General features: G+C 39.6%; 1 protein-coding gene across 1 annotated transcript in view; it reads left to right on the forward strand.

The window, feature by feature from the left end:
• grin3ba (glutamate receptor, ionotropic, N-methyl-D-aspartate 3Ba) overlaps positions 1-26,443 on the forward strand; it is a 94,397-nt gene that overhangs the window by 62,180 nt on the left and 5,774 nt on the right. Inside the window, exons 5-9 of the mRNA XM_024806207.2 lie at positions 370-606; positions 5,181-5,327; positions 6,601-6,746; positions 9,544-9,659; positions 25,540-25,691. Coding sequence (XP_024661975.2) covers positions 370-606; positions 5,181-5,327; positions 6,601-6,746; positions 9,544-9,659; positions 25,540-25,691 — 798 coding nt within the window. The remainder of the gene's footprint in view (positions 1-369; positions 607-5,180; positions 5,328-6,600; positions 6,747-9,543; positions 9,660-25,539; positions 25,692-26,443) is intronic.

Genomic DNA, 26,443 nt, shown 5'->3' on the forward strand with positions numbered 1-26,443 from the left:
CATGTATGTTAATTACTGAACTTGGATGCAGTTTAAGAGTGTGTAATGAGTCTAAGAGGCATTTGAGAGACAGAGTCCTCAAACATGCTGTAGCTATTCTTTGATTGGTTAGCATTTCCCTCTATAGCTGACAATCTGCAACGCATGATATGATCTGACAATACGGCTCCATTTGAAAATGAGATATTCATCATTTTAAAAAGTGATTTCTTCTCCTGGCTGAATAATAAATAGCACGGAATAAAAAACAATGTGTGCATTTCTTTTTAAACTAATTTGCCGAGGAGTCATTAACAGAAGTTTATACAAACAATGCATGGCAATCAACGGTCTCAAGTCTGCTTCTTGTGTTTGCATTTGATCCAACAGGTCCGTAGCCGGGACACTGCAGCTCCCATTGGAGCCTTCATGTGGCCCCTCCACTGGTCCATGTGGGTGGGTATTTTTGTCACGCTGCATCTCACAGCGCTCTTCCTCACCTTGTATGAGTGGAACAGCCCCTTTGGCATGACACCCCATGGCCGGAACAGACTACGTGTATTCTCCTACTCCTCTGCTCTTAATCTCTGCTACGCCATACTGTTTGGACGCACTGTCGCCACCAAGGTAACAAAGCTCTTCTCTCTGTGATTAATTGGCATCATGTGGGGCAGGGCGAGGAAAAGTCATTGCAAAGAAGAGGGGGAGGGGATGCTTTATGGGATGCTTATTGTCAATGGCAAAGGAAAGTTGAAAGAGGGTGCTAGAGAGAAAAATGATGGAGATGGCTAGGGAGAAGAAAAGATTGATAGTGGATAGGTTAAGAAGGTAGGCAGTGATGAAGTAGAAAGGTACAGGGAGGATAATGCGCATACAGGGACAGAAAGGTGAAAGGGTAAGTGAGTGACAGAGAGTGAAGGAGTTATGGTGAGGATGATGGGGTTCGATGAAGGTGGTGAAAATGGGAGCAAGTTGAGGTTAGCTCCCCAACGCAGTCAGACCCAAAGTTAAAAACAAGAAGGCACGGAGAAGAGGGCCAGTGAGGGGGATAGGAAGGTGAGAAGGCGAATCAGGAAATAGGTTTCAAAAAGACGGTATTAGGAAGGCTGACAGAGGGATGGTGAGATGGGGTTGAAAGGGTAAGTGGGTAAGCAGGGATGAGAAAAGCAACAGATTGACAGTGACGTGGAGGTGGGCAGAAAGGGGATGATGTAAAGGAGGGGGGGCATGCGAGCAGGCAAAGTTGAAACATGGCGACATAGGTTAATATCAGGGAGAAACAGAATTGCGAAAGATAAATGGAAGTCAAATCCTCAGACTGAGGCAAATTTATCTAATAACTTGAAAGCAACTTGAAAAACAATGTCTGTTACTTCAGAGATTTAAAAAAGACAACTTATTTTCATGACATTTGTTTGGTATGAAAATGTAAATTACAAATATTAAATGTACCTTTGGAGTAACAGCATTTTTCAAAACCTTGTCAGATTTAACAGATCGTGTGACACCCACAGTCACACTGGTGCACAAACACAATCTCAATGTATTTGCCAGTGAATAACGACTCTGTCTTCTGCAGTCTTTGTTTTATATAGCCTCACATTGTTCCAGAATCAATCATTAAGATAACTTGCTTGCTTTTCAAGTTTCCGTGCAGTAACATCTTTTCCTTAAATTATTCCTGTCCTTATAGTGAGATTGCCGCTCATAATATTTAAATAAATACAAAACCACATTTTACCCTTAAAGCAAACTGAGAAAACAACTTAAGTGGAAGAACGGTCGAGTGATTAGTAAGACCTTCCCATTATTGAAAGGTCACAGGTTTGATCATCGCATTGGCGATGTGTCAGTTAACAGGTTGTGTTCATTAGCAGCCCTGTGACCTGTTAAAATGTCCTTGAGCAACTCTCTGAACCTCTGTGTGCTGGGTCACAGCCAAGTCGTCAGGTTTACTCAGGCTATGGGAAAGAAAGGGGGAAATAAATTGATTGCTAAACCTTTACTGCTGGGTTGAGTTTTACAACTTGACTTTAATGATCAGGCGAATGTCAAGACAAGGAAACCAACTGAAAAATTTTTTCTGATTTTTTGTCTTTCTGCAATACAAATGCTTAAGGAATATATTTAGGTTTTCCTCTTCTAACATAAGCTGTTATCCTCAACATACCTGACTACTACAGATAGCAATAACTGAGCATCACTTCCGCAGGCCAAGCACAAGAACCATTAATCTGTGTGGTTGTGTTTCACAACAAGGATATCACTGTATTGTACTATATGAAGCTGCCATTGTTATCAGGGTTTAGAGTAACATTAGATGCTCTGTTTTGCTCTTCATTTCCTTTTGATTTTACACTCAGGCAACCCCAGGTAAAAATAACCGAGATAGCAATGTTCTTGTCAACATATCTAACCTTAAAAGCCATTTGAGATTGGAAACAAGTGTGTTAGATGATGAACTGTTGCTTTTAGAATGAATTAGCAGTCGCTTTTAAGTGATACTAGACCTTTAAATTGAACAGGGGTTTATTTTATCTGTGCATTCTTAACTTGCAGGATTGTAGTAAAGTTTTGCCTAGGAAATACAGCTTTAGCCTTATTATTTAGGCTAATAATAAAATCACAAGTTGTCCATAGTATCATTTTTGTATCCATCAAGTTCACTTTCAGTTACAGCTCCTTTAAATGATTCATGTTTTAAAACCAGTCAGCTAGAAACATCACAGAAGTCAGCCATCCCACGGGGCCAATGTTAGCGCAATTAGCTTTCTAGCCAGTACTGCTAAAATGTCAGTGAAAGCTGCATTTTTAGCAGTTAGAAGAATGCTTTTGTCCAAGTTCACACAATATATGTTATTTCTTAGTTATTTTTTTACACCCTGTGTTACATTCCCAATCTGTCAGCAATGGCTGCAAAAGGCTGCTAGCTTAGCCTCATGGGGGCAACAGAAAATCTTAAAAGGTGTTCAGTTTACAAATGCAGTTGCATTTTAAAAAGCTCACCATTCACAACCAAAGTGGATTGCTAGCAAGCAAACTCACAATATTGGAACAGAGATCTGACAGGCCATGTAAGTATGTGTAGTTCCTCACCTCTACTTTTTGATGAAGGGCATTCTCCTATCTTTCACTTTTCTCAGCAACTCTGTCAATGAAATCAAAAGGTTTCATTGAACTTGTTGCCAAGTTGCCAAGTCTCTCCTGTCCACAGGTGTTTCTAGGTAGACTTTAATCCTTTTCAGGAAGGGAGAAGACCTCTCTGCAGATGTGCTTGTAATAGGAATGGTGAGCATCAGCCTCAGCAGCTTGCACACTTCAGTTAAAGCAGCGGTCAGTTCATTTCTTATGAACGTCTCCAGCAGCTCATCCGGCAGCTTGTAAAAGTGGGCATACACACGAATGACCTGGTTTAAAAAACCTCAGGCATGAAAATGAAATCAAAGTCATTCCACTTTTATTTCAGGGCAAGATCCCATCCAGGCCTAATGATAACACATGGTGTTAAAAGCAATATTCTTTATTATCTCAAACCTCATGTACGGCTTGCACAGCCAGGTTTCTTATGTTCCACCATCTTCTCGGGTATTATTGTCCGCCTCAGTGAATAGCACTGTCTTTTTATCTGAATAGCTGAAAAAGTTGTGAAAGCTGTAACGACAGGCAAAAAGAGATTTTAATTTCTTAAAACTGTTTGTTCCCTGAGGCAGGGCTACGTTAAACTTGTGCACATGACAGTGAATAAACAATGCATACTGGCGTTTCAAATGTCTCGCTCCATCATATGCTTGACAAATGAGATTTATTTCAGGATGGTACTTTGTAATTGTCTCGATCACAACAGTCACTCTTTATCAAAGAGACCAGTCACGCACATTTGTGGACTATGACAATCAATTTGCACCTGTACATGTGCAGTATCTCTCTGGTGTCATGTTGTTTGACTACCATGAAAAGTGCAAAGAATGAAAATCCAGCTCTGTTGTGTCAGGGGAAGAAAAGAATAACAGAACTTAAAAAAAATATAATCCCTGAAGCTCTTGTGACAGCTCTGTTTACTTTAGCTCAGTCAGAGCTAAACTTAGCAAAGAACACAAAAGAAGCATATACAGTAGATGAGTTAAAACTAGTTGTGAACCCCTTACTGCACTAACAGTAGCTACTAGTAGTGTTAGTTTGAGTACCATAATTTACTGAGCAATGCATTTATTCTGTGCTGCTCCATGCACATGTGCAGCAGTGGAAACAACAAGAAGAAAGAAAGGAGCGTACCACCATGCTGTTAAGACTTTCATCCTGAGCTGTGAAGTGAATTGAGAGTATCTAGACAACATGAGTTTTGACCAAGTTATTAAGCAGCTAATTACGTGTGGCTAAGGACTGATAAAACTTTGTCCTGACCGTTGGCTCCACACTGCAGGTTAATGGCAGTGGTTCCTTAGGTTTGTTAAACATGAAACTGTGACTCTCTGAATCCATGTTTTAAGATTGTCACTGCTACACTGCAATTCGAGGGCATAAGGGTAATGATAATGTTTAAAAAAATTATTTAAGATGCTCCTCAGTCAAAATTTCCACTTGTAACTCTGCCGTTATTATTAGTGCGACAGGCTTATAGAACAAAAAGCTCACAACAAATAGAACGACAACAATTTATGCTTGTATTGTGCACGCCATTCTCTGTTTCTCCCTTTTGAATTCCCCAATTAATTGTGCAAAGAGTTCTGAAACACTTCAAAAACCTTTATAATGGGTTACAACCTTGTTTGTATAATTAATATCTCATTAATCCCGAGCCCTTACAACACTGGAAATTCATCTCTTTTCTTCTTTTAAGTGGATTTTAATTGGTGGAATAAATAAATGATCACAGTGTTCAGGTGGATTCATTCCCCGAAGCAGCCAATTTCACGGAGAGATATTTTTGACGTGTCACACTAACAGTCACATTTTGTTAGATTTTGTGTTTTGCATTAGATGTTCTTTTGCTCTGTTTTAATAAATGGGATTGCCTTTCCTTGGGGAGCAGAACTGGATGAAGAGGGTACATATCTGAAGCTGGGACACATTTGAAAGGACCTTTTTAAACACTTTTTCTTTTTTTTGCTTTTGTCCTTTCTCACATATATGTTTTCAAACCTAGTTTCTGTCAAAGGTAAGCCAAACTCAAGTTTCACCTGTCATACGTCTCCACTCTACAGACCCCTAAATGCTGGACAGGACGCTTCTTGATGAACCTTTGGGCTATCTTCTGTTTACTGGTGCTGTCCAGCTATACGGCCAACCTTGCTGCAGTAATGGTGGGGGAGAAGACGTTCGAGCAGGTTTCCGGAATTCACGATGACAAGGTTAGACCACTTTCGAGGTCACAAACATGCCACTCCAGAAATGTTAGCGTGCTACACATATATTCACACGCATAATAATCTTACACAAGGATGAACTAATGAGAAGACAGTGAAATATTTGTGAAGGCTTATTGCTTTCCATTTCCCTAAACTCTGTAGGGAGTTCAGGAGTACTGTGAATTTAATATGTGCCCCATCGTGATAGCTGCCCTCTCTTGGGCTAAAGATGATCAAAATGGGAGCTGGGAGTTTTGGAGAACCAAAATTGTTGTTGTTTCCAAACATCAATATGCATCGAAGAAAGCCTATCAAAGGAAATTCACTGAGGCAGGTTCCCAGCCCACAGTTAAAATGGTACATAAATCAAACAATAACTTTAAAAGCTTCCCGCCCAAACTATACCGCTAATGGCAAGGGTAAATTAAAACAGACAATTAAAGTTATGCAGAATTTATTGTATTCAGGCCTTGAATATGCACAATATCTATATAACAAACTATCCAACCAAGACTTAATTTTAATAAGGGAAAAATACTTTCTTCCACTCCCACTGGAGACCCACTGCCGACAATAGGGCTGTGTTCCGCCCCAGCAAAATGCAGTAAACCCATTATTTAAATGGATGCAGTGGTGTGTTGTTTGTTGTGTTTTGTGCAAGAAACACACCCATGGCAGTTGATCCATTGTGTGCACTGCCTCCTTTAAAATTGCTGGGCTTTAATATAGATGTCACTGCTGACTGGGTAGCACTTCTCACATACTCACCAATATGAGAAAACATACCTTAAAGCCTGGTATATACACTGTTTCCCATCCTTCAAGGAAACTTGTTGTTCAGCCCTGAAATCAGAGCAAAATGTGGCGCCTGGTGGAGCAAGGGGCTTATTCAAGAGAGGAATCAAAGTAAATAAATACTTAAATCAAAACTGTAGTCAAGAAAATCAGCTCAAGTACATTTTTTACTTATTTTAGCATCTGAAAGATCCTGGGTTCAAGACCTAAAGGAGACAAAAACCCAGGCTCAGGATGTCCAACGCTATTTCTGGTCTCAAGCCTGGATAAATGTGAGGGTTGCAGAGTTGCATCAGCACGGACATCCGGTATAAAAATTGATATCAAATCAAATGCGGAGATCCATCTCCTGTAGCAACGCCTTAGGAATAAGGGAGCACCTTATCTAAACTCCTAAATAGGATGATATCACCTGAATTCATCACTTAAATTACATATCCACCCTCTCTTATACTCATGCCTTCCTATTCCATCTCCACAGCTGCACCATCCGTCCCTGGGCTTCCGTTTTGGTACAGTGAGGGAGAGCAGTGCTGAGGATTACATGAAGAAAAGTTTCCCAGAGATGCACGACTACATGAGACGCTTCAACCAACCCACCACTCCAGAAGGTGTACACATGTTAAAGTAAGAAACAATCAAATCCATGGACACTGTCTGAAATATTGAAAATAACCATTTTTACCCTTTTCCTTTCCTGCTAACCTAAAAAAAAAATCTAGTCACGTTCACATCTCGTATTTGTGGCTTTCTATATTCAGTGGACTTATTTTCTATGCACATTGTGCAAAACAGTTCTACTAATTGCACCAACAATTTGCATGTTACTCGTTCTCTCTCTTAAATATTTATTTTGAATTATTATGAAGAACAAGCTACAAGCTTAATGTAAGTTTTGCTTTGGGGATGATTTCTGCTTTCTTTACACCTGCCATGCTGTTGTGTGCAACCCATTTATCAGCGTTTTCTTATTAAGAGAACACACTGTTTTGCAAGTGCATGCGACAGAAATATGAAGAAGTGCTCAGTGCTCTAGCCGCATGTATTTAAACCATGCATAATCATGAGCTTTTCCTTATCTAGACACAATTCAGCATAAGGTGTAACCGAGGTAAAAACACATAAATTATATTTCATTAGTCCTTGTAGTTTATAAAGAAAGAAATAATTAGACTTTTTTTTAATGAGGGATGAATAAGGGTCAGGGGCAGGCTGATGTAGGGAGTGCTGAGAAAAAATTATTCACTCTGATGTCGAATGGGGACAGAAAGCAGATGAAAGCAAGCACAGAAGACAAGTTTATTTTTGTATCGCATTTAATTTACAAAGGAAATTGAAAATGCTTTACATAAATCATTGAAAATGAAAAGAAAGAGCTACAACAAATTGCACTTAAAAAACAAATTTAAGTGATGGGGAAAATAAAAATGAATGGAAAACCGTAAAAAAAAAGTCAGTGTGACAGAAAGTAGTTCTGTTCATAAGGTTCATGCAAAGGATGTGGATGAAATAAATGAACCTCATTACAGAAGTTATAAAGATGATCTGAAGGCTGAAAAAAGGTCATACAGAGGAATCCAAGAAATAATCATTCTGAATAACCAGTTAATTAGACTATGTTCACACTCGTCATTCATTATATTAGTTATTCACAAATTATGTTGCTTTTGTATATTTACTTTTTTATTTATTTTACATGTCCTTCACTCCTCCACATCTAGCAAATCTGTTATTTCCGTACCAGCTGGCTTTCCTTAAGCAGTTGAGGATGAACCCACTTTGGTTTCTGGCAGCCTAAACTGTTTTGCCTTCAGCGGTCTTCTGGATTTAGCTTCTCCATCAGATTACCAGCAATCGAGGATGAGAGTGGCAATACTTTTAGTATTCGCATTTAGTTTTTGTGGCATCTCATCGCTCATAGTTTTGCTGTTGAATAAAGAAAAGGGCTTATGACAGAAAGATTAAATGTTTGGGCACAAGATTCTGTTTTGAGGCAGGTTTTTACATTTTACTTTATCATTTTATTTTATGTAAAATCAGATCGTTTTACCACGTTAGACCCCTTAAACTTCACATCAAAAACACTAGACTGGATTCACAGGGTACAAAAATAGTAAAAAAATAATAATAATAATAATTTTATCCTGCCCATGTACTGTACCAAGCACAACCACAACGACGCACACACTTCTCAGACACAATGCCTACTCCAGAGAGCACCAGCAGAGCTACTGAGATGGTGCATGTGCTGACTTTGTGATTCAAGTGGGAAGATAGAAAGCGCTTGTTCAGAGAAAGAGGATGAGAACAGAAAAGATGAAGGCGGCATTTGTTTGCGTGTGAGGCAAAGCAGAAGTCGAAGTCACAGCAGTGCAGAGAACTGGAGTAAGGCTGTAAAATACTGTGTTGGCAGAACTACTGACCCCAATACTGCAGTCAAATCTTAAAGAAGAAAAATCCCAAGCCTTCTCCTGGAGAGGCACGATACACATGCAGGTGCACACAAACATATAAGCTCAGAGGAAATTGTGCACACGTGTGCACATACACAAGCTTAGAGCTTACAGTTGTACCTGCTCACTCTCATGCCTATATATTTATAGGCATGCTCAAATACACACACACACACAACTCTTATTCCAAGGCCGTGCATCGGGTAGCTTCCAACTCTCTTTAGTCCCAAAAGAACTCTCTATCCTCACTTTTCTCCCTGTGCATAGTATTTGACAGGTCTAGACAGAGAAAAACAGACTTTCCTTCTTCCCAGCACTGCAAAGACTTTGTAAAGTCAGCCTGTGTTTAGTGGTAAATGTCCTGAATAACAACAAGTTTCAGGTAATTTGATCAGTCTTGTCTATTTTTCCATTGGACTGACTATATTTGTACACGTCTTCTTTATGCCTTTCAAATCTGAGTTTATTTGTTCATTATTATCACTTTGAAAGTCTCTGCATCGAACGTACATACATATCTGTGTGTAGGTCTATCATTCAGACCCTGTCTGTTGAGCCTTATTTCCTGGAACTAATCCTCTGCCAACCATGGTCAGCAGCACAGGCTGCACACAGAGGAACAGTCTATAATTAAGGGTCAATCAGGGTCAATTGGATCGATATTGCCAGAGTAGGAAAGTCTTCAGCAGTGTGTATAATGCCTTATCAGTCCGCGACAGAGGATGTTGGTTTAGGTAATGATGTATGTGTTTACATAGTGTATTAGAATGCAGTTAATCTTATCCCCTGTATAAATGACACAGTGGCATAACAGCCCTAAATCCAAGGTTCCTGAGCAGGTCTGGAGATTTAGGAATTGTGTGGAAACAGAATCTGATTTGTAAAACCGAAGATTAATCGTCTTCAATTAATGTTACTCTCTCACTTCTTGTGATGTGTGTGTGTGCGTGTGTGTGTTGTTGGTGGTGAAGGACAGATCCTCCTGCCCTGGATGCATTCATCATGGATAAAGCCCTGTTGGACTATGAGGTCTCTATCGATGCAGACTGCAAACTACTTACTGTGGGAAAGCCATTTGCTATTGAAGGTACAGACACTAGCACACACACACACACACACTTGTTTTTATCACTTGTGAGGGCCCGTGGTTGTTGTTTGAAGCCAGTTTTTTAAAAAACAACTTGAAAGGCGTTGAAAAGCACTCATGCATACACATGCACACCCCAAAACTCTATAAAACAGTAACATTTATTCATGTAGTCACACACTTAGAGGTCCACTGAAACAATAATTCAGGTCAGGACTTTAACTCAGGGTTGGGGGATATATTAAAAATTTCTACTGACCTTTGCTAGTCTAGCTCTTTGACTGCTTATAGTATATATCCACAGGATATGTGTGGAAGGCCACACATGAGGTGTGGGCCACATGATCCTGCTCTCCAGAGTCAGTGCTGTGAGGATAGAGTCCTAGCTAATGCATGCATTTTTAAAGGCTCATTCCTCCTTGCTATGCTATCACTGGTCAAGTTGACTGTTCAAGGCAGGTCAAAGTGAATTTAAGGCAATGGGAGACCCATATAGATATAGATATATACAGATTCATTTCAAATGCTGTAGTCAGTCATGTAGTAGCTAAGGAAACAACATGACTGACAGAATAACACGGTGATTCACTGTGTGAACTTATAACGCTCCAGGGTAAAAGTATTCAACCATCTATTATTAACAAGACTGCCCAGTCAGAACACTTTGGACTTTGATGCTCAGACATTCCAAGAACATTTAAAAAACATGTAAAAAAAATCCACTGCCAATCAGAAAATAGCTAATGACCCCCACAGGGGGATATCAGATTCAAGTTCTTGCACACTGCTCCATGAATATGTGGGCTTACGCATGCTTATATCTGAGAGTCTGGCACTGATGTGTGTGCGTGATTCTTTTCTTGGTACACTTTATTTTTCTGCCCCAAAAACCATAATATTTTCAGAGACGTGCACGGAAAACATGTGCAGCTAAATTTGAATTTTTTTCCTTCTTTCCAGCATTTTCCTTCTGCACGTGTCACTGAGGTACTGTTGGAAAAGAAGAAATATAACAATAATAGAAGCTTTTAAATATTGTAAATAAGATTTATGTATGCAAAGAAATATATAATATATCTGTTTACAAGGTAAACAGCATTGCCCCTATTTGCAAAAAAGTCTAAAGGGCTTATATCACTCTTTTCTGGAGGCTTTAATACAAGACAAATTACACTGTGTGCTGTAGCCATTGATCATTTATATCAACAATAACTCATGTTTTTTGGCCAAGTAACTGATTACTTTACGTGATTATTATGGCCCCATATACTGGAAAAAGTTGCAACATAAGAAGTTGCAGTACTGTAGCAGTAGTAGGAGTTGCAGTGATGTGCACACACACACACACATACGCACACACAGGAGTAAATTATAACACTTTTAGAAATAAACGCTGCTGACGACCTGCCGAAAGAAATTATGTCCCAGCGCCAATAAATCTCAGGTTCTGCCGTTCGCCGAGATAAATAAAGCATTCTAGCTATTATAGCAAGTTTTACAGTATTCTAGTCACATGCCGTCTGCACATATACACATTCTGAAGGTGACTTTGAAGTGAAATTTCTGCTAGCGCAACACATTTATTGGATATATCAAACATTTAACCTCTAACCCATTGTAGCTTAGTCACCAGGAGGTTTTTCTTTACTAGGATAGAATTGGCGCTGGGAGCTCACGCATGACCACATATGTTTATTTATGTCCACGCATATTACTGTAGGTGTGCGTTTGTGTGCTGGTGCATGCATTTGTGTATTTGATTCATATCAGACTTCTTTTCTCCTCATATCACTGATACAGGCACAAACAGAAACACAGACGATAAATAGAAGCTAGTACGGGTGCCACCTGGGACCAGACACTATCTTTGATACTATTTCTCTGTCAATCAAAGTGTCACCTCAGAAAGACCCCACTCCCACGTTCCCTACTTCCTCTACAGTCCTTGTTCACTGGAGATTATCTAGTGCTTTCTTCATTGCATTGTACAAAATGAGCCCAGGGACAGCGCTGAGCCATTACTCATGAATGTGAAGAAGGGAAAGCAGGTCTCATTGATATGTAGAGCGTGTCAGTTTGATGACTACTTGATTCACCGTCTACACAAATAAGTCATGCAAAGAATCTACACTTGTTCAAGTAGCTATTTTGCAGGAGTGAGGGAGAGTAGGATGGGGCTAAATAAAGAAAGAACAGGAAATGACACAGACAGGAAACATGAGACAAGTAAAACAAATAAGAGGGAGAACAGAAAAAAAACACGAGACGGAATAAAAGATTTTAAAAAGTAAGTAAGAACAACAAAAGTAAAGAAATCGGGGGCCAGTGAGTGAGGTGGGAGTTGAGCATAAGAAGGAGATAGAGGGCTTTCATTTGCCCACTGCCAGTTTGCTCCTTTCTGCACAGCTAGTGATAAAAGAGGCAGCCAACAGAGTCTCCTAATCAAGACAAACCTTCACCCCAAGCAGATGGAATAAGGGAGGGGAAGAAAGGACACAGAGTGGAAGAATGGAGCAAAGAAAGAGAGGAAGTGTTATTTTGTCTGTATGTGGATGCAAGCGGGATTTATAGAGCAGTTTGTGGTCAGGAGATACAGAGAGATGCTGGAACTGGGACTGTGGAGTCGCTCCAGGCAAGGTGCTCTGCTGAAATCTTCAGGCTGCTTAAGTGGAGGGAGATGCGGGGGTGTCGCCGTGCGTCTGTTTTCGCTGAGTGCTGTTGGGAGATGTTTACGACAGCCTAGACACACCCCATTAATAATATTGCCACTGAACACGCAGCCACTAGCTGCCCGCACGCATGTGTGTGTATGGGGTTGGTGTGCATGCGGAGCATGTGTCCCTGCGTGCATAAGTGGTCTGCACAAGCTCAGTCAAGCAGAACAAAGCACGTCTGAAGATCAAAACGAGGATGGCAAAGGATCCTGTTGGCGGGGTGAAAGTATTGTTGGTCGGGCAGCTCACGTCTGACGAGAGTGACGTACAGACACGTTTTTTTGTCTGTAGTTGTGTGTGACATGTGCGCGTACGTGCAGAAATGTGGCAGAGTCTGAAACAAAATTAAGCATTACTGACTTGATTACGTGATTAGTAGAAATGGGCAACTGTTGTGATTAATTAATAATAATTCAGCTTGATGTCTTATTTTATGTGACAGCAGTTTTTAGATTAAAGATGTCATCTTCTGAAATATTTAGAGGACTAGCTTAACAGGGTTTTTTTTTTGTTTGTTTGTTTGTTTGTTTTTTTTGGGGGGGGGGGGTTATTGAAGAAGAGATTAATCAAGAAAAATAATCATGAATATATATTTGATCCAACCCTATAACTGTGGATCTTGTTCACACATAGACACAAACCTTAAGAATCTTTTATCCAACCTGAAAAGATTAATATTTGATTGAATCCAGTTTTGCCCTCTTTCAAAAGCTAGAAATTCATGCCTCCTAGCCCCAGTCAATAACAAAAAATATTTTTAAGTTGGAATTCAGTGAAATAAAAACTCGCACACACCATGAGATCAACAGGTATAAATAAGCAGAAGCTTCAGCAAACATCCATTCATCATCTTCTACTTATCAAAAGTTGAGTTGTGGTTGGAGCAGGCTAAGCAGGATATTCCTAATGTCCTTCTCCCCAGCAACACTTTCCATTTCCTCCTGGAGCATTCCTCCCAATCCAGATGAGATATATAATCTATCCTGTGGGTTGTGGGTCTACCCTGGGATCTCATCCCACTTGGATATGTGCAGAAACACTGCAGAGGGAGGCACCCAGGAGGCATCCTAACCAGATGCCTAAACGGCTTCAACTGGCTCCTTTTAACACAGAGGAGCAGCAGTTCTACTTCAAGCTCCCCAGCCTATCTTTGAACTCATACACCCTTCAGAGGAAACTCATTACCCAGATCTCATGACCATCAGTGAGGTCTGAAATCTAGATGGACTGGTAAATTGAAAGCTTCACCTCTTAGCTCAGCCTTCTCTTTACTACAACAGTCCCAAAACAACCACAAAGATGCTGGATTAATCCGCTGGTCCACCTCACATTCCACCTTCCCATCACTCATAAGATCCCAGGATAGTTGAACTCCCCTTTCTGCTTCTCTCACCAGAACCCATTTTCCAGCAGAGAAACATGACCTCAGACTTTGAAAACCAGCAATATTTAAAGTGTCTGAAAACCTGTTTTCTCAGTTAGCTATTTAAAATCGAGTTAAATACAGAAATAGCTGAAGTTCGAAATGTGCTGGTTGTTTCTTTTAAAAATTGCCCCTGCTGCTTTTACCTGCACATCTCTTACCAATTTGAAGAAACAAAATTACAGATTAAAGCTGAAAGTGAAAGTGTCACTTGAAGGTCACATATCCATGCACCAAACAGGATTTTTCTCATATTTTAAGAGGTTGGTGGGATAACACATGCTATTTATGTTGCCTAGGAGATGCTGCTGAAACTAAATTGATGCAACCACTCTCACAGAAGCACCTGAGTTTGTAACTGCCTAACTCATGCAGGGTTACACAAGGTTATACGTTTATTTAGAGAGTGCACATTTCACGTTTTGCTTGGAGAGTAGGGCGTATTTAAAACTTTTTTATTAAATTACTGTATCTCCAAAAAACTGAAGTAAAAGTACATTAAAAAAAAAAAACATGAAATAGGGAGCATGCTCTTTGATGTTTAATGTAACACAAGTCAAATTTACAGCAAATCCATTTGTTTTTCTTCAGTGAAATTTTAGGTTGCGTTCTTAGACTTTATATAAATGATGGCTGTAGGCACCATGACATTGGCTATTGTTTGGAAGCTTCAACTTTAGCACCTTGGTCACAGTTTTTCTCTATTTTACTCATTTGGATCATCTATTACTTCACCTTGATATATATTTTATAATTAGGGATGGGTACCGGTGTCCGGTGCCATGATGGCACCGGTTCTGACATAAACGGTAGTAACCAGACCGAAAAGCAGCGCACATTTCGGTGCTTTATTTCGGTGCTTTTTTTTCCTGAGCTGTGATACACTTCTAGCCAATCATTTTACGTTTCCGAGGACAGTAGGCGGGGCCAGGTACGTACGTTCTTTTATGCAGAGCTACAGATTAAAAATGCCCAAGGCGAAGCGGTCAAAAGTCTGGCTGTACTTCACAGCAAAATATGCAAAATCAGCAGCCAGCAACAAGTGCTTTAAGCTGTGTAACAGGGTAGCCCTTCGCAGCTGGAAACACAGTGAGACAGACCAAGGCAAGTGTAGTGGAACAAAGTATTTATTTGCTATATGGCTCTCCTTACAACAATTAACTTGTCGATAGTGATGGGACGTTCTGTATCGAGGCTTCGGAGCGTGTGTCGAGTAATGGAGGGGGCGTTTCCGCGAAGCGCGTATCGAGGCTTGCTTCATTTATGGGAGGAGCTGAAAATGATGACGTCCGAAGCCTCGCTGCCCGGCTGTACCACGTGACTGGTTCATGAAGTGGTTCGAACTTTGCCGCGAGATATGACAGCGATATAAACCCCTCAGACTTCATTCAAAATGTGGGTGTTTGATGGAGAGTTGCGGTTAGAGAGAGTTTGGAGACAGTTTGGAGGTTTATGAGAGTGAGGAGAGAAAGTCAGGAGAGAATGGAGCCGGCTAAGAAGAGGAGGATGTCCTCCCCTGTGTGGGAACATTTTGATTTTATTCCTCCCAACAAGGTATGTAAATTTCTACAGAAGATGTATTGTCATGATACTGATGGTGCAATACAATTTATGTTGAGCTGTCTTGACTTTTGTACAAGGTGAAGTGTTTGCTATGTGCCAGGGAGCTGGGATATAACAACAACACCTCATCCATGCTTAGGCACTACAGAGCTTTGCATGAGAATAAGGGGAACACCGATTGTGGAGCAAGACCAGGTGAGCCATCAAATGCAATGATAATATAGCATGCAGTAATGTTACTAAATGATATAACAATATTATACAACTGTTATAAGTTACGTGTGTGATATTTATATTTGTGCTTTGTCTTTATTGTCTTTCCTCAGGAGAACAATCTCAAATAGATGAAGACCTGGTCAGCATGGTGATTGAGGACTCCCAGCCATTTAGCATTGTGGAGGACAAAGGATTCAAAAGATTTGTTAAATCATTAAATCCTAGCTATGTTCTCCCCACTAAAAAGGACGTAAAAGCAGTGAAAATTTAGTTTTTACAGAATAAAATGTGAACAGGCAGGACTGAGGCTCAAAGCCTCAGTGTGTAGCTGTCCATACCTCAACGTTACAAAAGCACAACTACTGTCCACACCCCAACCACACCTCACCTCACAGTAAATGATCATTTCCATTTCAAGCATTTCCAAATAATCATTTCCCATACTGCCACTATAAATATACACAGTATACTGCCATCACTACAATATACATGTTTTACACACTCCTTTTGTTGTTGACATTTACAGGCTGTGTGCAAAATGCCACACTCTTCAAATTCATGCCAGCTATTATTTTTACGTCCAGTAGGTGTCCTGCTAGAGCAAATGAAGCTTCATGAAGCTTCGCGTTGGGGTGAACCAATTGGATGAAAAGCTTCAGTGCTTCATGGGGCTTCATCTGCCCATCACTACTTGTCGAGCTTCTTCACAGCACAAAAAATCCACCTCTAATGACAACTGGCAGCCTTAAATATGTTCAGCTGTCACAGACTTAACCATTATTCCACTCTCAGGTAAATTCTTAAATCCCAACCTTCCACCACAGTATACAATATATCAATAAGAATAAATAAATACATAAATACATCTTCACATTTACATATTAATAAATATTTCACACTTTAATGTTACACCAAACCCAATATTATAAAAACCCAGAAACCCAAGCACAAAAAGATTCACCACACTCTCTTTACCAATGGACTCTCCCGGAACCTTTAAATGGTGTCTGGACCCCCGGGGAAACATTTGCCCAAACACCTTGAAGAGGACACAGGCAAGAAAGGTGAGTAATCATTAACTTACAAACACTTATTTGCACCACTTTTATCCCTAGATTTCACACACACATTTGCCTTAGTTTTCCTTATTGGTAAACCTTAATCACAATCTCAATCACCATTCTTCTCTCCTGACAGACAACCACCACATTCCTTGATGAGGAGCAGCTGTGCAGGATCTGAAACAAGGCTACCAACTGATTTTAAAATTCCCAATAAATAGTCAATAAATATTTAAACTTCTTGTGTGCAAATCCATGCTTAAAGTGCAATGCTACATAAAGTGCTTGATAAGGTGCTTTTAATAAAGTGAAAGGTGTGCTCTAAAGTGCTATACAGACAATACAATATAAATAAATGCAGTAAGGGAGTCCTCTTCCTTACAAGCTGATACTGTCAAAGGAAGTAACACCAAGAATCCGATGAAACACCTGGCGACGCATAGCGTGTTTTTTTTTTTTTAAAGCCGAGAAATGCGCCGTATTTGATGGCAGCAGCAGCCGTTCTTCTCTGCGTGAGTAGCTTAATGTTGTTCGTGTGTAATTTATGTTGAGTAGGCTAACCACGTTATTACATTAATGCATGTAAGGTGAACTAGCAAACACCATCATAGCTACATGCGGCTGTCTTCTTGTTTGATGGCAGATACTCCCTTCACCCTGGCCAAAAAGGCTAAAATGACCAAAGAAAAAGAGGGAAACAGCTAAACATGAGGTTTTTGGACAAAGTTTGTATTTTTTCCATTGTTTAAGCACTGCTTCCAGCTAAGAGTGATACCATATATGCCCCATAGCTGCAGAAAAGGCTAACATTGTTATCTTTTTACAAAACCAGCTGAATATGAGAGGGTTTTGGACCAATTTTGTGTTCTCCATTCTTTAAGCACCGGTTTGAGCACCGTTTGAGCACCGGCACCGTTTCAAAAGTACCGATTTGGCACCGGTATCGGATAAAACCTAAACGATACCCATCCCTATTTATAATATTCCTCCAACTGTACTTTAAATTTCCTTCTTAGTAGCTTTCACACAATTGGAAAAACTACACCTACAAAGTAGCAAGAAAACCCACTTGTGCACAAAAAAATATGTGCTTTACTTTTCAAACAGTAACCAATGTAAGAGTAAAACACCTGCAAATAGTCAAACCTCAATAACAGCAATGAATGTAGGCAATGAGCCATGAAAGTGACTTAATACAACCCATACTCACTAATAAGCTGGTGTGCTTAGGGGAACATGAACCCAATATTAAATGCACTTTTTACAAAAAATGTAACTGTAAAGTTTGAACAGATCATCTGTGTTTTTGAAATAAGCTGAGCTTTTTACAAACCCAGTGCTTTTAAGTAAAACTCGACGGGCACCGGTGTGTCTTTGAGTGTGTGGGGGGATTTGAGTGACAGTGAAAATGCGAACGTCTGGGGGAAAGAATCAAAACAAATGACAAGTGAGTGCCCACTTGCATTTCAGTATTTGACTGAGTGCTCTAAAGAATTGTGGATGGAGATATGCTGATGACAGAAAAATGCTCTGTCTGCTTGAAAGAAAAAAAAAAGCATGAGGAGCGAGACATACAGAGACAAAGCAGTGGACTCGGGAGAGGAGCCGAGAGATAAAGAGAAGAATGAACTGAAGCAGAAATTGAACGAAAGCGAAGGGATGACAGAGATAAAGAGTGGACTAACAGAGGAAGAGACCAGCGGCAATGGTGGGAGAGAAAAGACATTGGATGGGGAAAGAGAAAGGATGAGGGGGGAAGAGAAGACGAAAGGAAGCAGAATGAGAAAGGAAGGGTCGGTAAAGGAAGGAAAGAGCAAAGGGATGGAGGCTTTGGCAGTCTTTGTCATGTAGGAAGCAGAGTGTGACAGCTACGTGAACCTTCGCTATTCTCTGTTTCTGTCCACAACCCCCATCGGGCTCATACACCTTGACAGCCCCATAACACACATACACACACATAAACACACTGACAAACAGCTGCCAAGTCTGAGCCAGCCACACACACACAGAGAGACACACACAAAACCCCTGTTGGTATGACTGTGTCTGTGACTGCAGTACAGATGAAATGAAACAAACAATCCCTGGAGGTTTGGTATAGCAATACATTTTAAAGAGGGTCTTCTCTTTTGAGTCAAAGCTGAGGAACACATTTCTTTCACTTTTCACCTGTAGAAATAGTGGTCGTAATGCAAAACAGATCCCTTTTGAGTAAGTTGTGAAGGGCAGAGAGGCAATCCTCTCCAGCTATTAAACAACACTTGAATGTGCTGCTATAGAAATTAAAGCAATAAACACTGGTGGAAGATTGTACTTAAATGTGTGACTTAATTAAAAATATTAGAGTTATATAATTTTATTGCCGTAACTACTCTGTATTTTATTGCTTTGTCTGCTCTCATTATTCCAACTGCTGCTGCTGGTGTTTTAAGCAAAAGGGGAAACTTCTAAGGCATTACCAAACAATTGATGATGATGAAGAAGAAACAATTTCTATAAATAAAAAACAGATTAATATTTAATGCACTACAATAATGATTTGCATTACTGGCTGCATAATTAGATAGACCTTTTAAGCTATCAGTTTCACATCTGTGACATTTAACTCTAGTTGAACTGTACTGTACACCCCTTGGTTTGTCTAAAAAAACAAAGCCGCGAGGATGTGTAAAAGAATGAATATAACTACAATCATGCAGTCATTAAAAATTGTACAAACACAACAAATCACATTAAACTTCAGGAAGTAGTAAGAGGGTAATAAAAAACAGAATAATTTGTGTTTATGCAAAAAAAAACAACACATTTAATGGAGTAGCTTACAACCATTTAAAGGTGCAGTTAGTAATTTTTATTTAGGTTATTTAATAGGAAAAAAGATATTATGCTCACAAATATACTTAGATTAGTGTGTAATTACATCTCCCAACAAACTGATGCTGTCTCAAGTGTGTACATGTGCGTGTGCATGTACATGTCTATGCATAGGAATAGTAGTGGTAGAATAGTTATGTTAAGCTATATAGTTTATGTCTTGGATATTTCCACAACCATATCCATAATCACATACTGTGTATGCTACCGTTGTATATAGTGTATTATCTTACTTATTTTTATTTGTTTGTATTTTATTTGTATTTTTTGTATTTTCCTTCTGATATCTGTACCTGAGCTGAGCTAACGCAAAAATTTTCCAGGCGTGGGATCAATAAAGTCTTATCTTATCTTATCTTATCTTATCTTATTAAATAAACTATTAAAAAACACATATAATAGGAGCAGGCACGGGTTTGTGGAAGCCACCATTTTCCTCATTAAATTTAAACGCAGCAGCCAAAAAGGACATGTCCCTTCCAACTAATCGTATTTGATGGAATAAGTCTTTTCTTTTTAACTTAATGTGGCTAGAGACCACCCTTATAAATAGTACACCAAAGGCAAAGAAGAGCAGATTAGACATGCAACCATTTCTGGACAGATGACAAGAGCTGGCTATACAACAACAGCTGGTTTTAAGCTAGCATTATGCCAGCTAATATTAGGTTTGAGTGTCCAAAAAGTCCACTAACAGTAGCTACGAGCAGCAAGAACAGCAGTCTTACTGACAGAAAAGTTCAGCATATCCTCAGTTCACCTCAGTATCCTTGTCATCGGTCAGAATGAGCGTCTCTGACTCATATTGGACTCGTACTGGACTCCTGTCACAAGGTTTTACAGTTTCCAACAGAGTAAATAAAGGTGGATGCTTCTCATCCGGCATTGGCAGCTGACGTAAACAGAGGATAGACAGCCTGCACAGTCAAGGAACAAATCTAGGGTTGATCCAGATTCGGTCCAGACAGCAGTACAAATACACTGGCTAGTCTCAGCCCAGCTCTTATGCCGTACAGTCTGTGCACAGTCTAAGTTTGTCCTAATAGGAGCCACCATAGCTGGGATAATGCACTCGAATTGGGCAAGGTAAGAAAACAGAACTCAGTTAACACCAATCTGCAATCTATTGACATCTAGTGGTGACATTTTTACACACGGTAACTTTAATTAGATAATTAAGATGATTTGGCATAAAAAGAAAAACAGAGGATATTACTTTCTATTCTATCTAGGACATGACTATTGAAACGGTGCATGGGAAAATACTTGACAAAATAGGATTTTGGCATCTGTGGTAAATAGTATTTAAAAATTCAGAGAATCCAGAAATAAGGCTGAAAGGGATAAGGCTGAAACTAGTAATGAATGGCCGTGATCTTCGAACTCTGAGGCAGCACTGCATTTAAAACAGGCACCATTCTGAAGTGGAAATCACTGGGTGATGAATGACCACTGAGCAGATGGATTCAAATGGCAGAGGCAGACTATGGTGCAGACCAACCATTCGGTGAGTCATTCACCCCAAACAATTTACAATTCATAGACATGAAAACATGGTGTGGCTGAGGATCACCTTTGGACTCCACCAGCATCAGCGTACATGAATGTTGGTACTGTCAAATTTAAAATTAGCTTCTTCTTTTTTTATTAAATAAAATGAACAAAATGAATTTCTTTTGTTTCAATATTTGAAACAATATTTGAAACTAAATTAACTAAAGATAAGGTGCAAATTATTTGCAAATGATTGCATCTATTGTTTTCATATTCTACAGAACATTTCAACTTTGTTTTGGCAGCATTCTGGAACATAACAATGACTGCATCAGTATATAGCATGTAATGGGCAAAAGATTTGTACTATACAAAGGTCTCAGACTACCCCTCAATTCTTATGATTTTGCTAGGGAAAAAGAAATGGTGATGAAGTGTGCAAAAATACGTGGAAACATAGTATATCAGTATATAAGGCAGAAACAGAGTTGGCGCAATTCTTATGAGCTTGGATGTCAGTATTTGGTATGACCACCTTTCTTCTTCAACACAGCGTGAACTCTCTCAGGCCAGCTTGTCATATCTTTAGGTAGTCCTCAGGAATAGTTCCCCAGGCTTCTTGAAGGACATTCACGCTCTTCTTTGGATGTCAGCTGCCTTTTTTTTTTTATTCTCTGTCAAGATGATCCCACGCTGCTTTAATACTGTTGAGGGCTGGGCTCTAAGGAGGCCAGTCTATGACTGATAGTGTTCCATTATGTGTTTTTCTAGCCAGGTATGCTTTTACTGCAATGACAGTGAGATCATTGACATGCTGAAAAAATTAAGCCGTTGCCAGTCAAGTTCTTTTCAGATACTAGTGCATGATGGATCAAAATCTGACTGAACTTTTTTTTGTTCATAATTCCATCAGTTTTGACAAGATCTCCACTGGCCAGAGCTGTGGAAAAGTCCTTGGAATTGAGGGTGTTATGCACACTCATGCGTGTGTGTGCATGAGCACAGCTGGGGGTGAAGTGTACTAGAAACCTCATAGTATCTTCCAACTATAAGGTATCTTAAGACACAGCAGTCAAAACCTTTATGTATCTATTTTTTGCATTTGGCATGATGCATCCCCAGCACCCCTACTTCCCACAGCCTTGCCACTGGCTGAAATTTTACCCCAAATCATAACGGAAGCTGCTCCATGTTTTACCTCTTTCCTGACCTCCTGCAATCATATTGACAATGATCTAAACCAGAGATTTCAAATTTCTTTTTTCCCTGTTTCCATTTCTTAAGAATGTCTTCTTCACAGCCTCCCTTCCACTGAGACCATTTCTGGAGAGGCTTTTACAGACAGTACATGGATCAACTGATTAACCAGATGCATCAGTCAGTTCTTTACTGGAATTTTTCCTATTTCTTGAGGAAATGACTTTCAGATAGTATTCATGTGTTGTAGTTACCCCCTTTTTTTTCCTCCATTTGTCCAATTTCCTTTTATGCTTGAATGATTTGTAAGTCAGTGTTAAGTGGCTTAACAATCAAACAAAATTCATCTGAAAATGTCCAGATACAAGGGTTGGAGTGAAAATGAGTCAAAGAAAACCTGAAGAAATATGTTCTACACCAGTTTAAAAATATATATTCTGGCTCCTTGTTAGCAAAATATAAAGACATGAAGGATGACTTAAGAGTCTTCCACAGAAGTGTATGAAAAAACAGTCTAAAACTATACCTGATTTTGACATTTTGTATATTTAATCAGATAAAAAAAAGACATACTTTTATTTATTCTGTATTTTTTTCACTTCAAGATGTTTTTTCTTCACCATCCATGATGTGAAAGTGAAAAGTACTTATTAATACTGTCAAGAAAGTGATGCGATAACTACCTCCGACAGAAAGCTACACTTACATAATTAGAAAGGAACACTATCATCAGAGCTACCCGCTGTGGCGACCCCTCGTGAATAAGGGAGCAGCTAAGGTAGCTTTCTTTCTTTTTTAGTGTCACCAGAAGAACGGGATTCATAAAAGGGCTATAATATCAGTATGGTATCAATTTCCTGTGCACATGGAGTGGAACCAACCTTTGTTTGGCCTTTCAACAAAATAAGGTCTTGTATCTGTAACTGGAGGGTGTGAATGTGAAGTGAGCCCAGAGTGGATGATCAGCATCAGGCTTTGAAAAGTGTTTTGCAGCTAGTAGCTCTGGTGAGGCTTGGTGAGAGGAAGGTGTTTTATTTTTTACAGAATCTGTAAGTCTAGTTCCAGATTTAGAAAGATTGTGCTCACTTTAAAATATATTTCAAACAGGATATGCAAATGGCGTAAAACCTATAAAAACCTCTAAAGTAATATGCTATAGTGTTATAAATCTTATTTCTACAGTGGAGCACAATGTAGTGAAATTTAAGGGAGAAAAGGCTAAAGCAGAAATGAAATGGAAAAAAGACACCATTAACATTCATTTAGAGGGGCAAGAGAAGGGAGTTTGATGCACAAGTGAAGAATAATAACACAAGAAGTTAATTTTGACATTTTCACATCTACTACATTTACTCCTCACAGCAGAACCAGAAGTCCAAGATGTTGTGTTGGACCAAGACCTCATAAAGAGAATTTCATTTACATAAAAGTAATTTACAAGACAATAATTCATCACCACGGTCTGAGCACTGCCATGTGACTGTAACCAAAGGGAATCTAACCAACATAAGAAGCAGTCAGGTAAAATATGTATATTTGCATACTTGCCACTGAAGGAACTCTAAAGGGTGGAGTCAGATTTGATCCCACTCCATTCCTTAAGCTGGGATCAGACTATTTGATATCAGCCTTAAAATGGCCTGACTCACAGAGAATGGGGTGGAGTTGGAGCATTTGGAATGGAAATGAGTATCAGATGTGACATATACAATTTGTCTAGAATGCCTTATAAGGTCTCAAGAGGCAGACCTAACTATTTTCATTATCATAAATAGAATTAAAAATTCAAGAATCATACATGTTTCTAAAACTGACTTTCCAAACAGCTGCAAACTCCATTCTGAGTTATGTTGGCGAGAAGCACATTTTCTCTCCAGCAACGTAGCTTTCGACTTACAAGACTGATGAAGACTGTGTAAGCAAGTAAAGTAGACTGTGGAGATATAATCTTAAATTTCTTTCCTTTCCACTCTCATGTTGTTAGGGTTTGTCACCAGAACCACTTTGTTACATAGAAAAATCTCATACCATGTCACACAGGTATATTTATTTCAGCAGCAAAGAAGGGGACAGAACACGTGCATTCATCCTCCTGATAAAAACATGAAAAGAAAGAAACACCACAACATTACTCATTGAAGAAGCCTCTAATAAGGCTGGGTATTTGTTAAATCCACCAAAATATGATTATGAATTATGAGTTAATACAGCTCCGCCAGATGGGAAAAGGAGGAAGAGTTCCAACACGAGGATGTTTTTTCTTTCTCAAAATGTCTGAAAACCAAGTTCTAAGGCACTGCTGAGAGTTTAGAAAGGTTGTTCCCAGTTTACTAACTACTCTCAGAATAAGAAGAAAATAATTTTATCTTAAATCAGCCTCGATTCTCGCTCCATAAGCTCATCACTGATGCGTTTGACATGTTTCGAAATCACAGGAAGTTTTGAACATATGCGGAAATCTTTCTGAAACACATCTAAGTTACTGAGATAAAATCATTAATCATCTATGCGCATTTAAGCAATTTTCTTCCCCAAACTCAAGACACAGAAGCAGACTGATATCAGACAGAGCTGCCAGCTTGTTACACTCTGACCCTGAAGTCTGAAACCAAACAAACATAAAAGAGTAGAAAAGACTAAATCGTGTCTCAGCGGGGATGATATTAAATTAGAACATTTAAGAATAATTATTTGAAACCCTGATGGTTGGCAGCTCTTTCTGCATCTAAAACAAGCACTAGTAGGGAAAATTAATTGAATGGGAACTTTAAAAAGGAAAGACTAATGAAGAACGACTGCTACATTTTCCTGAAGGTCACACGGGTCATGAAAGACCACTTGGTTGTGTGTCTTGATCACCTATTGCTATACCTCTGGGAATAACATCTAATCTTTTCTATGCTTTAGATCTGATTAGAGTTTGTAGTTATAAACTTCTTGGGTAATATCGAAAGAAGCTTCAAACAACGCAATACTTAAAGTTGATCCACTGTGTGTTCTGTAATACAACCTCCAACAGCTTTAGCTGGGGGGGGTTTCCACTTTTATACAGAGCTGTTGTCCAGGTGAATCTTGGGACACTGTATTTGCACTCTATAGGTGGAAATACTTTGCCAGAAAACATAGTTTATTTATGATTCAATCTGAAGACTGTAAACCGTAAATCTTCTTTTTCCAGAGGCCATCTGCCCTTTGGCAAAGTGCAACTGTCTGACTTTGGTTTTACTGCAAAAAAAAAAACACCGAGTTAGACACTATCTTCCTGAGGCATGACTGTAGCTCTCAGGTTGGTTACCTTTAGCACACGTATTTACATCTGTGTCTGTGTCCTCTTTCAGGCTATGGTATTGGCCTTCCCCAGGGTTCTCCTCTAACCCGTAATGTGTCAGAGTTCGTCAGTCGCTACAAGTCTGACGGTTTCATGGACATGCTACACGACAAATGGTATAAGGTTGTACCCTGCGGAAAGAGAGTCTTTGCAGTCACTGAGGTAAGTCATCCGTGGGAGTGTGTGTTCATGAATTGTATACGTGTGTTGTGTGTTAAGCAAAGCCTTCTGCTGCTGTACTTCTATAAATGAGTCTCCCTTTGGGACACAGACTGGATTGCCTGCCAGCTAGGCACACATACACTGACAGACAATTTCACACACACACACACACAAACAAAGACATACAATCACATAAACTGACCTTAACCAGAGTTACAGGCACGCACTGTCTGAGTGTCGATTCTTATTTGTATCGTGTGGGTGCTACAGTACTCTGAGTTCTTGCCCTCCCTTTTACTTGCACTCCTTTTAAAGGACTGGAAATCTCTAGACAGAGCAAAATGTCCGTATCTACATCTCTTGTTTGCGAATCGAGAAGCTATTCAACTCCCTTTGGCCATCTCTTTTAAATCCCACTTCAAAGTTAAACCATAATATAGCAACAAATGCAATTATGCAGTCATAGGTTTCTCCAGTGAAACGAAAACCTTAACTTCACCCTGCATCGGAAAGCTATTACTGTTCATCCCATTTGAAGCGCAGAGAGCTGGCTACTTTCTAACAATGTAGGCGTTGGTGTGAACCTGCCCTCTGGATTAGGAGCAAAAGGAGGTCAGTGTTGTCACTGATGAATTTGTGGTGTCAGCATGGGGCTAATTGCCATCGGAGACAGTGCAGAAATGAGTCGGGTGGAGGAAACATGATTAGAGAGCATTGCTCTTGTCCCTGCCTCTTCCACTTCCTCCAGGCCG

This window comes from Maylandia zebra, linkage group LG19 (genome assembly GCF_041146795.1).
Source record: "Maylandia zebra isolate NMK-2024a linkage group LG19, Mzebra_GT3a, whole genome shotgun sequence".
Classification (NCBI taxonomy): domain Eukaryota; kingdom Metazoa; phylum Chordata; class Actinopteri; order Cichliformes; family Cichlidae; genus Maylandia; species Maylandia zebra.